The 13240-nt window shown below is 38.3% G+C and overlaps 1 protein-coding gene across 2 annotated transcripts; it reads right to left on the bottom strand.

Annotated features, from left to right (window-relative positions):
• Positions 1 to 11700: 11700 nt before the first annotated feature.
• On the bottom strand, positions 11701 to 13031 carry EMB2786 (COMPLEX 1 LYR-like protein). Of its 2 annotated transcripts, none has more exons than XM_021952280.2 (5): positions 12899 to 13031; positions 12606 to 12672; positions 12460 to 12504; positions 12113 to 12210; positions 11701 to 11912 (listed from the first exon to the last, which is right to left on the bottom strand). In XM_021952280.2, exons 2-5 carry the CDS (start codon positions 12657 to 12659, stop codon positions 11837 to 11839), a joined length of 273 nt encoding a protein of 90 aa, XP_021807972.1. In that variant the 5' UTR covers positions 12660 to 12672; positions 12899 to 13031; the 3' UTR covers positions 11701 to 11836. The 2 variants fall into 2 exon arrangements, with proteins under 2 accessions (XP_021807972.1, XP_021807980.1); XM_021952288.2 differs by having other exon boundaries at positions 12770 to 12905.
• Positions 13032 to 13240: the final 209 nt, after the last annotated feature.

Genomic DNA, 13240 nt, shown 5'->3' on the forward strand with positions numbered 1-13240 from the left:
CAGAAATAAAAAAGAAAGGAAATAAATAAAACAAGGAAGAAAGAAAATAACTAACTCAAGTAGATAAGTTCCCAAGTTCAATTAGATTAATGGATTGATTCTAGCTAAAGTATGATTAAGCCATGGTGTGTGGTCATAACCTTGTGTTCCTAATTCCCTAATTTGATCATTTGTTGTCTAACCTAAAATTAAGCATTAGGAACCCATTAAGCATAGAAGAACAATTTAAACAACCAAGCATGTATCTAATCCCTGTTGTCGAATGTCCATACATACTCTTCCTATTCATAGTTCAATTCGAATTAAAGCATGGTGTATACTCTTAATTCAAACCAAGATAGCTAACATGCAAGCCTAAATGGTGATCAATCATTCAAACTAGCATATTAACTTATAAGCATAATGAATAAGAACATGAACCATAATTGAAACTTGGAAACTAATTAAACTTGAAAACTTAATAAAAGAATTTACATTACAAAGAAAAATAAATTACAACTAAGAAGCAAAAGGAAAGCTAGAATTGAGAACTAGAAAGCAAAATTAAGAGAATTTGAGGGAGAGAAGGGAAGGGAGCTCTAGAGAAGTGTTTGAGAGCTCCCCCCCTTGGGGTGTGTTTACAAGCTTAGAGAACTTCTCTATTTATAGGCCTAGGGGAAGTGAAAATCTGAATTTGATATGGCTAATGCATACAACACTTGTATTAGAAAATATGAATTGGTTGATGCACTTGACCAATAAATCCCACCAGCAGCCCTAGCTCATCTTCATGTCACCATGACCAAGCTTCCAACCAGCTACAATAGCTCATGCCTAGCTCACCATGACCAAGCTTCCAACCAGAAACAATAGCTCATCCTGAGGTCAGCATGACCAGCAACTTCAAGGGCTTACAAATTGGGCTTCACTTAAGCAAATTAAGACTTTAAGCACTCAAACATGAAGTTCAGAATGTCTTCTTTCCAGCCATATATCATTTGGGCCAATCCAAGGTCGGAGGAGGAAGTTAAGGCCAAAACAAATTGCTAACTCATTTTGCGCGCTGATAAAATCCATCCTGAGCATGGCTCTGTGTTTGCTAGGTAACAGACTCCATATTTATCCAATGGGGCTGAATTTTGGATATGTTATATTACACACCCATTGGAACAACTTTCATGAAGAATGTGGCCTAATCCGAGCTATGTAGGTTGCTGAAACAAAGCTTGCAATATGACCTACGAAACTGGACTGGCAGGGGGCTGTAGCCAAAATGAGTTTGTCTTTAAGCACTTCTTCCCTTTATCCAAATCAGGCTTTAACATGCATGGATTGCATCATTTCCTATCCAAAGCCATCATTGTTACCTAAAGCTGAAAGATAAACACAAAAAGGATTAAAAGCACAAGTTTAACTCAAAAACATAACCAAATCATAAGCTAGAAGGGTACAAAATGATATACAATTATGAACCGATCAAATACCCCCAAACCTAGATTTTGCTAGTCCTCGAGCAAAACAACACAAAACAAAGTTAAAAACAAAACAAGAAGTTAACTAGACCACTTTCGTAGGTAACTCGATTGCATTGAGCGTATGCAACAAGCCTTTAAACCTCTAGGCATCCCTAGTAGGAGGAGTTGTGTCTCCTGAGGGTTTAACAGATACGATACCCACAAACGTTTTTCTAACTCTACAAAACAAAATGGTTAGAAAACTTAATAGATTTGTTAGTCCTTAAGCAAAACCAAAAACAAAAACAAACATAAATACATTAACAAAAACAAAAAAATAAAACAAAAAGAAAAACAATTAAAAAAATAAAAAGAACTCAAAACAATCTTTCCGAGCATTTTCTGAAGAGAAATGACTCATGCACATGACTCAAAAGTTTTTAACAATAAAAGCTCAATTTTGGACATTATTCACAAAGAGGCAAAGTTCAAAACATAATATGCTCAAAGTGTGGTAGTGTGATAGCCAAATGCAACAAATTCCCCAATCTTAGTTTTCACACAATTTCAAAAATCATACAAAGCACAAATTCAACTTCAAATCTCACCAAAATTGTCCTCTCACAAATGAATCACTCGGAAGAGGGCTACAATGCAACACTCAGTTATAAACATGAGATTAGAGTTAAACCATAAGGGACTTAACTCGCAATAGAAAGATGAAGAACTTGCATTAATATGATCTCAAGAAGGATGCCAAACACTTAAAAGTAGAAAAATAAATGCAATTCAACCACATGACATTTAAGATCAATTTAGGTCTTTAGCATAGGTTGTAATGGGGCCAAGGGTGTAAGGTGAGTAAGAAATGAAGGGTATGGATAAAACAAAGTCCAAGAAACTCAAAATATAAGAGCATAAAACAATTGTTTACAAGACTTCGAATCATCACGATTAGATTTTTTCTTTTACACGATCAAAACTCCTTATACCTTCATTTACAATTATTCATACTCCTTTCCTTGAATTGAACAAACACCAATTTATTTAGAAGGCCCAAAAATGAAACCCAAAAATGAAATTTCATTCAACCACCACTTAATCACAATTTTTCTCTTTTCTTTTCTTTTCTTTCACCAATTGAGTGATTTTTTTTTTTTTTTTTATGTAATATCCCTTCCCAAACTTAGCATGAAAAACACATCCGAATTAGAGCTCATGAGTTCCTTAGAAAGGTAAATTCTTGTTTTTCGGGCTAAGGCGAGGAAATATAATTGGTAAAATGAAAGAAAAGTTTTACATATAGGCTCAAAATGGTTAATAATGGAAAATCATGCCTAAGCATGCATAAGGTTAGCTTGAAAGCCACAAACGATCCAAAGAGGGCCTTAATATCACTTCTTAAATGTCATGAAATCAAATTGCATAAGAATGAATGACTTTTAAGTGTTCAACCAAATCAATGAATAATGAGATCAAACAACAACTTTGATGACAAGAAAATAAGAGTATGTATATAACACTCATGAATTGAAGTACAAGGCTCAAAAGCTCACTTTATATAGTTGGTTAAATAAGTCTAATTTATGATTCATACAATTCTTTAGATCATGCAAATCCTTTAATTGGAAAATTATGAAACAAATGGCAAGTGCAAAGAAGGTTTCGAACATGTCATGCTAGAACGATGCCAAATTAATTAATTAATTAATATTTTTTACAATAAAAATTTACAAGGCAAAAATAAATAATAAATAAAATTCAATTTTTTATTTAAGTCATGCAACATTTATCACAATCTCATCAAATGTGTTCGGAAAGTGACTAAACAAAACAAGATTCAAAACAAGAAAGAAATATTAAATTTTTTTTTTAAAAAATTTTTAAGAAAAACCAAGTTTACTTGCTAAACTCCAATACCCCCAAACCTAGAAATGAGCATTGTCCTCAATGTTTAAAAATTAGCCACAAACAATGTCATAACAACAAATAAAAGGTATTAAAGCAAAATAAAAAAAAATCACAAAATCACAAAAGAAAACAAAAACAAAATAATTATAAAATAAAAATTACAACACAAACAAACAAACAAAAAAAAACAAAACAAAAAAAAAACAAAAAACAAAAAAAAAACAGTAAACCCTAATCACACAATTCTGAAACCCAAAAAAAAAATTTGAAGCCCAAAGCCCACAATTTCGAAACACAAACCACGGTGAATTTAACCCACTTTGAAACCCAAACTAAAGTGAAACCCGACCCACAATTTGTTTTCATTTCCGGCTTTTTATTATTATTTAGTTTTGTAAAAACAAACTATCGAACCGTGATTAGCAACACAAAGAGCGGAATTTTAACATGGGTCATGATGTCTCGGTTCAGTGTAAGGGACCAACAGACAGGGTGAGACACGTGTCGACGCATAGAGGCGTCGCAGACTCCACAAGCAAAAATTACGGGCTCATGGAAAGGCGCGAAGACTTTACTGAACGCGTTCGTTCAGAAAAGACACGTCGTGATAAATGAGTTGGGTATGGTTGGAAGGCGAGAAGGTTGTGGGACTCAAGGAATGCTGGAGATTCAGAAAATGCTCAGATGCTGTAATGGCTAGGGTTTGTCAAAGACTAAGTCTATAAGAAAGGGTGAAAAAAAAACGCAAACTCGGAAACACACAAAAGAGAAAAGAAAGAAAGAAAAATCAGAAATCAAATGGCCTCATCCTACCCATTTTCGTTGGATCTCAACCTAGCTCCACCGACTCAGACACGAGGCCAAGCATCGGCACCAGTATGGATGCCCTACTTTGCTTCCGCACGGGGGCCTGTGACAGTAACTGACTCAATACTCCTGGACAACGATGTTGCCATTGGAGTGGCTAGAAATTTAGTGACTCCTAAAGATATACGTGTTCTGGGGACAAGGGATGACAACCGGGTCGTGAGCGATGCCCTGGCACTGAGCGTGCAGAGTATAGCAACAGTCGCAAGTTTGGGTCATCGCCTACTTGCGAAGTCCCATGAGGTAGAGGTGCTGAAAGGTCAGTTGGCGGCGGAGCGAAGTATGGTTGAGGAGTGTCAGACTGCTATAAAAAGCTTGAAAAGGGAGAGGTCAAGGATAGTGGAGGTGAATCGACACCAGCTAGAAGTATTGCGGGACGAGAATAGAAACCTATCAAAGATGGTAGAGTTGTACTCTCGCGACATGCGAAAACATCTGGAAGACCTAGACAGACCGGGTAAACGCAAACAAGCAGATCGCGAGAGTAGTTACGCTCAAGCTAAGAGTGCGATCTTTGGGAGCTCAAGTGATGAGCCCCAAGAAGCTGTGCGTGAAGCCCCGGAAGAGGACAGCCAGAGGGCCAAACTCAAAGCTCCAATGGTCGAGACACCAAGCACCGAGAAGAAATGATTTCCTACTGCATTATTGTTGTTTTTATTTTATTTTGTTGTTTTTGTATTTTCGTTATTTTGTTTCGGAAATAAAAGAGTAAGGTTGCAGAAAGAAAAAGAAAAAGAAAAAGAAAACACACTTCCCAACTAAAATAAAACAAAGACGACAAACGGAAAAGAAAACACATTTCCCTAACTAAAATAAACTAAAGATGATAGCCGAAAGGGAAAAGCAAAAACACAAAGCTCTAGAAAATGAAAGTAACGGGCAAAAATATTAAACACCAGAAAACACGGAGGAAAAAAAGTAAAGTAAAGTAAAGGTGCTCCCCCTTGAAGCGATTAGGTCGAGCATGCCCGGGAAATCCGAAATGGTGTTGGCTCTCTCTCATCAGCATATGTCTATTTAAACCACACTTCTGCAAGCGGATGATACCCAGCATTTCTTCCTGCAAACTCAAGGAAAAACATCAAAAAATTCAGAAGCAAAACAAATGGCATCCTCATGCACTCACCTTGATGATCTCAACCTTGAGCTCTCACTTGCACCACCGAATGCCCAGACAAGGGCTCCTCCAAACACTGTCTTTCCAAACTCCACATATCATCACGGCACGGCCTCAAACTTTGCTGAGGCAATACCGAACTTTTCTGAGGCACTGTCGAACAGAGCAGTGCTGCTAGGAGGCATGATTAGCAGCAAGCTCACTCCGACAGATCATCTGCATGTGGCACAGAGGTCTGATAAGGCAGCGGTAGAGGAGTCCCACAATTTAACTGTGCTCCACGCGGTCTCCGCTACCAATTTGGGCATGCGATTACTGGCGAGGACAAGGGAGTGTGCCGCGATGAGCGAGGAAATAGCTTCCTTGAAGGCTGTGGTGGCGGACTTGCAGAAGCGGCTCTACTGTGCCAATCGGCACGTGGAAGCACTGCAGAGAAAAAATGAGGACCATGTGGAGCTGCTGCAGATTCTACAAGTGCGAGAAAATAGAGGCAAGCCATGATGATGATGGAGATGAAGAAGATGAAGAAGATGATGAAGAAGATGATGATGATGATGTTTTTTTTTTTTTTTTTTTAATTGTTTTTTTTTTTTTTTAAATGCAATGTTTGAAATAAAAATGTGTTTTAACACTCAGAAATAAACTAACTAACCATACCACGTAAATAAATAAATAAACTAACATAACAACACAAAAACAGAAACAAAACAAAAACAAAGACTCAACAGAAAAGAAAACAAAGAAAATAAAAAAAACTTAATTTAAAAACACACAATATACAAGCAACTCACGGATGACCAGTTAAGGGCCTCAGAAAACACAGCCAGGGGATCCGGGAAGGTTGGAGGGGTCACAATGGTCCCGCTTAAAACCCAAACTTCTTAGACACCGAAGGTGTCGCCTAAAGAACTCCTAGACACTGTATTAACGGAAGTGCTCACTGGGGTTACCATAAGTCGGCTCATATGAAAAATCTTTTTTTTTTATAAAATTTTTAAGATAAGAAACAAAAACAAATTAAGATAAAATGAAACAACAAACGATAAACGAAAATGAACTAAGTACTGTAAACAAATTCAAACAAACAACATAAATTGTTGTACTAAAAGAAACAAACCAAGAAACCAAAGAAAAAAAAAACAAACAGCACTTTCTATCACCCGTTTATTACCATTTGGACAGATTCGGTTCTATGTTTTTCAGCTTCGACCTCTGTTCAGTTTTTAGGCTATAACTTTCCAACCGTAAGTCCAAATTTTACGTTCTTTATATGGTTGGATTCAGCATAGAAAAACAAAGAACTCAACGCGGACCAAAAGGCAAAACCAACTACGGAAATAAACAGAATTCAAAGAAGAGAAAGGATTGAAATGCTCCCTCTTGAAGCGATTAGGTCGAGCGTGATGCACTTGGAGGTCGCGACTTCTCCTACTGCTCCACACTTCCTATCTTTATGATTGAAGTTGCCATCTCTCTCCATTTTTATTGAGCTATTTACATTGCTAAAACAAACACACAAACTTGAAATGGAATTAAAAGGATTAGGAAATGAAAACTAAAATGAAAATGAAAATCAACACACATCCAATTCCATGCTTCAAAGCAACAAGCACCAATGGGTTGTGTAAGCTGGGACTTAAACCCAGTTCTCTTGCTTGTTGGGCAATTGTCCTTTTCTGTTGGACTACAAACACAACTTGTCCATTAACGTCATTAACTTTAAAACTTGAAATGTCCAGTTAAGAAAAAAAATAAAGTAGGAAAGCCAAATAGAATCAAACAATGTTACCGATCCCCGGCAACGGCGCCAAAAACTTGTTGCGTAGATACAGCTGCACCAAAATGGATTCAGTTGCATCCTCAACTTGTGATACTCGCAAGTGCACGAGCCGTTTGGTAGTATAGCATATGTAAGTGCGAGGTCGATCCCACGAGGATTGGTGATTGAATGATCCAATTCATTTTCCCTACACAAAACAGAAATGAAAAAGAAAGGAAATAAATAAAACAAGGAAGAAAGAAAATAACTAGCTCAAGTAGATAAGTTCCCAAGTTCAATTAGATTAATGGATTGATTCTAGCTAAAGTATGATTAAGCCATGGTGTGTGGTCATAACCTTGTGTTCCTAATTCCCTAATTTGATCATTTGTTGTCTAACCTAAAATTAAGCATTAGGAACCCATTAAGCATAGAAGAACAATTTAAACAACCAAGCATGTATCTAATCCCTGTTGTCGAATGTCCATACATACTCTTCCTATTCATAGTTCAATTCGAATTAAAGCATGGTGTATACTCTTAATTCAAACCAAGATAGCTAACATGCAAGCCTAAATGGTGATCAATCATTCAAACTAGCATATTAACTTATAAGCATAATGAATAAGAACATGAACCATAATTGAAACTTGGAAACTAATTAAACTTGAAAACTTAATAAAAGAATTTACATTACAAAGAAAAATAAATTACAACTAAGAAGCAAAAGGAAAGCTAGAATTGAGAACTAGAAAGCAAAATTAAGAGAATTTGAGGGAGAGAAGGGAAGGGAGCTCTAGAGAAGTGTTTGAGAGCTCCCCCCCTTGGGGTGTGTTTACAAGCTTAGAGAACTTCTCTATTTATAGGCCTAGGGGAAGTGAAAATCTGAATTTGATATGGCTAATGCATACAACACTTGTATTAGAAAATATGAATTGGTTGATGCACTTGACCAATAAATCCCACCAGCAGCCCTAGCTCATCTTCATGTCACCATGACCAAGCTTCCAACCAGCTACAATAGCTCATGCCTAGCTCACCATGACCAAGCTTCCAACCAGAAACAATAGCTCATCCTGAGGTCAGCATGACCAGCAACTTCAAGGGCTTACAAATTGGGCTTCACTTAAGCAAATTAAGACTTTAAGCACTCAAACATGAAGTTCAGAATGTCTTCTTTCCAGCCATATATCATTTGGGCCAATCCAAGGTCGGAGGAGGAAGTTAAGGCCAAAACAAATTGCTAACTCATTTTGCGCGCTGATAAAATCCATCCTGAGCATGGCTCTGTGTTTGCTAGGTAACAGACTCCATATTTATCCAATGGGGCTGAATTTTGGATATGTTATATTACACACCCATTGGAACAACTTTCATGAAGAATGTGGCCTAATCCGAGCTATGTAGGTTGCTGAAACAAAGCTTGCAATATGACCTACGAAACTGGACTGGCAGGGGGCTGTAGCCAAAATGAGTTTGTCTTTAAGCACTTCTTCCCTTTATCCAAATCAGGCTTTAACATGCATGGATTGCATCATTTCCTATCCAAAGCCATCATTGTTACCTAAAGCTTAAAGATAAACACAAAAAGGATTAAAAGCACAAGTTTAACTCAAAAACATAACCAAATCATAAGCTAGAAGGGTACAAAATGATATACAATTATGAACCGATCAGTACCTAAAAATCCCTAATCGGTGGTTCATATCCAAAATTCAAGCTACAAAGATGGGTGCAAGAAATTAAACAAACATGCAACAAAGAGAAGAACGACGCTTACCACTGCTCTCCCTTGTGCCTTTTCCAGCAGTTTGCCAAATTGAGAGAGAAGAGAAGGAGATTGGGAACTGCTTTGTGATTTTCTCTCCAAGATGCCTCACGCTCTGCGAAGTGACCTCGTCAAGTCTGGCCTTGGATGAATTGAAGGGGAAACCAAAAAAATTTGGGATTTTTAAAGGCAAACGATTGCTCCTCTCAGTGGGTGCGAACGGTTTCTTCACGATTCACTGACTAGCAGTTATGAATGGCACCTTTCAACACTTTCTTGTCACCGAGGAACCTCTAAATATGGGTACGACGAAGAACCAGCAAAAAATCAAGAGAGATAGGTGAGAGGGTTTGAGTCTGCACGCATAGGAGAAAGAAGATGAGGAAAAGGGGAAGAAAGAAAGAAAAGGAAAAAAAGAAAATAGGGTAAATAAATCAGATTTTGATGGAACGCTTACCTAGGGAACGTAAAAGACTACTGGGAGATAATCATGGCATCAACACACACGCGGGAAACGAGAAGGTCATATTACCAATGTGGATTTGGTTTTCCTTTTGGGTTGGGTTTGATTATTTGGCTCATCTCAATATTTGTTCATGGCCCCAATAATCAAGAGGGCTAATGTTGAGACCCAAAAATCCAAGGGTTGGGCCCAAGTTTATTCCTAGCCCAGTACAAATATTTGATTACAAAAGGGGCCCAATTGGGACATAAGGGAACTCATAGGGCGCACCTGCACAAGCCATGTGCCACGTGTGACGCCAAGCAAACGTGCATGCCCGCCACGCAAAGGAGGCCAATACGCACCGGCTCTATAAATTCACGCTCACTAACCTATCCAATGCTACCTGGCCCGATCATAGCTTATTGTGGCATGATGGAACTTAAGCACAAGCATGCTGAATAAACACATAATGCCATGTAAAGGACCGCTATTCTAATACCATGCCGTGCTACAGGCTTAAGTCGGCCCAAGCCATGTAATTACCCGGGGCTTGCTGAAAAGGTTGTGGTGTGGACGGGTACGAGCACTCACAGGGCCCATTAAGGGTTCAAGGAATGAAAGTTTTAGGCCACTTGGGAGCACTAAAACTCAAGCCCATTCTTCGGGCCCAAACACATGGGTTAGCATGAGATAGGGAAAAAAGTGATCCAATGCCTTAGGAGAACATCTCATAGTCTGCTGCCACACTTAGACAACCTCACGTTAGTTAAAACGCCCAAATTAAAGCAAATAAGCTACTTCCAGCAGCTTGACGAAAACACGCAGGCCGCTGGAAAGAGAGTACCAATAACCCGATACTGTAAACAAGGCCCAGCCCAGCGCCTTGTTAAAAAATCTAGCATCGTATTCCACCCTTGTCAAAGCTCCATAACAGTCAACGATAAGCCATTTCAGGAACCAAAGGAAATCCATATGTGTAGGAAGAATACCCATTGGACAAACGACTCTATCCATTCTCTTTTTCCTCTGCGAGCTCTAATTTGAAAACCAAGGAAGAAAGCAGGTGGTGCCTCACCTCCATGGGGAGGTCCAGCCGCATAGAAAACCTTGGAACTCCAAAGAGCCTGTGACCCATGCGCTCTGGTTGAAGAGATTTCACCAAAAAGGAGTGAATGGAAAGAAGCAAAGGAAAAGTGGGAATGGAAGATCGTTAGAATTAGGGTTCTAACCACCTATAAAAGGGAGCTTTCTCTACCCAGCAAGATCATCATCCAGAGCGTGACCAAGCTTTGTCAAGCAACTGGAAATTTACTCTAGACACCATATCTTCTACTTCCATTGTTTTTTCCCTTTCTGAGATAGAAATCCTCCTAATTTTCCTCTTCCCCCACTCTGAACCTTTTCTCTCTGTAAGAAGTTCACGCTCCTCTCTCTCTCTCTCTCTCTCTCAAATTGCTAAACTTGTGAAGGCTTAGCTCCCATGCCACAAGCTCCTCAAGCCAAGTCACTTATCAATTTGTTACGTTCATCTGGTTATCGGTGCAAAGAACCTAAAATTGTTTTCTAAGGTTTCAGCAAATCTTTCTAAACTCTTTTGGGAGCCTGGTTTTTGAACTCAGGCACTGGGGAATTTTGTTTGTCTTCCTCTTACAGCAGCCCAAGCCCATTCGTCAGGCTGCTGGAACAAAAAGACCCATACAATAGGTACACTTTTAATTATGTTGTTAGACATATATTCATTTTGATAATATGTTTTTTTATTGCATCTAATATATATCTGTTTTATGTTAATTCTTATTAGAAATTAGTCAATGTAGCTATGAATTGCATGGTTTATATGATTTAATGTATACTTTTTTTTCACCAAAAATTTTAGCTAGCCCACCCGTTGAAAAATTCATGGTTCCGCCTTTGCATGATTGAAGCATATATGAGGTCCCTAGTTTTCACTTGCAATCAAATGATGTTGTGTTGTAGTTTTCACAGCATTTGACTTGGGACCTCAGTGGGAAACTTTTTCTACATAACTTCACGAGCAGTGTAGGTCACTTGGCTACTCATTACTATTGTTTTGCCTGATTGTATGCCGTGCATGTTTAGTGGCTGATTTTTATGAAATTATCTTGGGAGAACTTGCAAGGTAGCAGCTGGAGAAGTTCCTCTCCTATCAAATATGGCAACATTGTCTCTAACATCTCTCATAAAAATGTCAGAGTCTTGCTCAGCCGTTGACCGACATCATCGACCGTCAGCTTTCCTCAAAATTTTAACAGGAATTAGAAACATATGATGATTTGATTATAAGTTGGGATAGCAAATTGGTAATTCCCGCTTGCACAGGTTTATAGTTTGTTTCTTTGTTTGGTATGCAGCAGAAAGGCCACTTCAACAACTTCCAAAGAAACCAAGCATTCACACTTCATAAAAAGGCAATATAGCATTAAAGCTTACATCGACGGTATCACTTATTTTGCTGCCAAAAATTCACCCAATACAACAAACTGGAACCTCAGAAAGAAAACTGAAAACCTTGACATCAAGAGCTGCTGAATTTACGACCAGACAGCCTCTCCGACTCGAATAGTATATGATTTATAAGTCCCCTTGCGGCACTGAGAATCAAGGAAGACAGATTAAAATTTTGAATTACAAAGATTCCATCAAGAAACTTGAATAAGAAATGCATTGTATGAAGGTCTTTGTGCACATTATTTGAAGAACTGGTCATCAATTAGCTTTCAAATCAACCCATGAAACATGATATACAAAAAAGTCGAAAATGAGAGTTGAGAAAACAATCAAATATACTTACTCATCCTTCAACTTTTGAATCTTCTCTGGATCTGTCTCAAGCATATGTTTCTTGAACTGCTGCCGCACCATATCAACCACAAGTTCCGTATTGTGTTGCTGCATCATTAACAAAACAAGAACCCAAATTCAATTTCAATAAGTTTGGATAGATTTTGTTAGAGTGTACATTTATGCTGCATTTGTTTGATCAATTTCCTAAAATCAGGGAAGATGCATTTCCTTAAAAAATCTGGGACAATTGCTTCTTAAGAACTGACTAAAATCTCATTGAGAAATAACAACAAACACAATTTTTCACTAAGAAAAAGATGTGCGTGGGTGTGTGTGAGAGAGAACTTTGCATACCCGATGACCAACATATTTAGCTCTTCGTAGACACTCGCGGTAAAGCTACAACGAAAAACGATCATTTAAGCTCAAAAAATGGCAAGCAAAATGATTAAATTTTTGGATATAAACAGTGAGGAAATCAAGACTTTTCCGATACTAACTCTGATCACATTATTCGCGAGCTCAGGAGGCAGTGCGGTTTGCAGAGACGGCATGTTCTTATTTTTCCTGTACAAAAATCCCAATCACAATCAACACAGTCAAATATTATGGATTTATGATCGGCACGCAATGCAGTAATTCACAGAGGCAAACTGTCGAACACCTTGCGGGCAAATTCAAGCATGCCGCGATGAAACAATGAAATGCATAGATCAATATCAGGAAGATGTAAAATACGTATGCCAGAGAATCGAAATCGGTGGAAGCGGCAGAGACAGAATGAGTTTGTTACCTGCGACTGTGTGAGGGTGAGTCGGTGACTTAGGGCCCAACGGCAAAACTCAATTCGACTGCTGCAGCGGAAATGCTTTGACTATTTGCGTCGTTGGGTCGTGCTAATACAAGGTTATCTCAATACATACGACATGTCGTACAGCTGTCTGTTTTTTTCTCTTTTTTGAACAAGCGATAATCTAGTACCGAGGGATGAGGAATCTCTCACACACACACTACCAAAGTGTCATGGGGTTCGAATCTGAGATTACTAGTCTGCAAGTCAATTCCACTCGACTAGACCATGTTGGCCAGTCATGCATTTTATTCTTCGTTTTTTTGTTTTTAATGTATTTTTTTT

Source organism: Prunus avium, chromosome 1 (assembly GCF_965620075.1).
Source record: "Prunus avium chromosome 1, drPruAviu1.hap1.1, whole genome shotgun sequence".
Classification (NCBI taxonomy): domain Eukaryota; kingdom Viridiplantae; phylum Streptophyta; class Magnoliopsida; order Rosales; family Rosaceae; genus Prunus; species Prunus avium.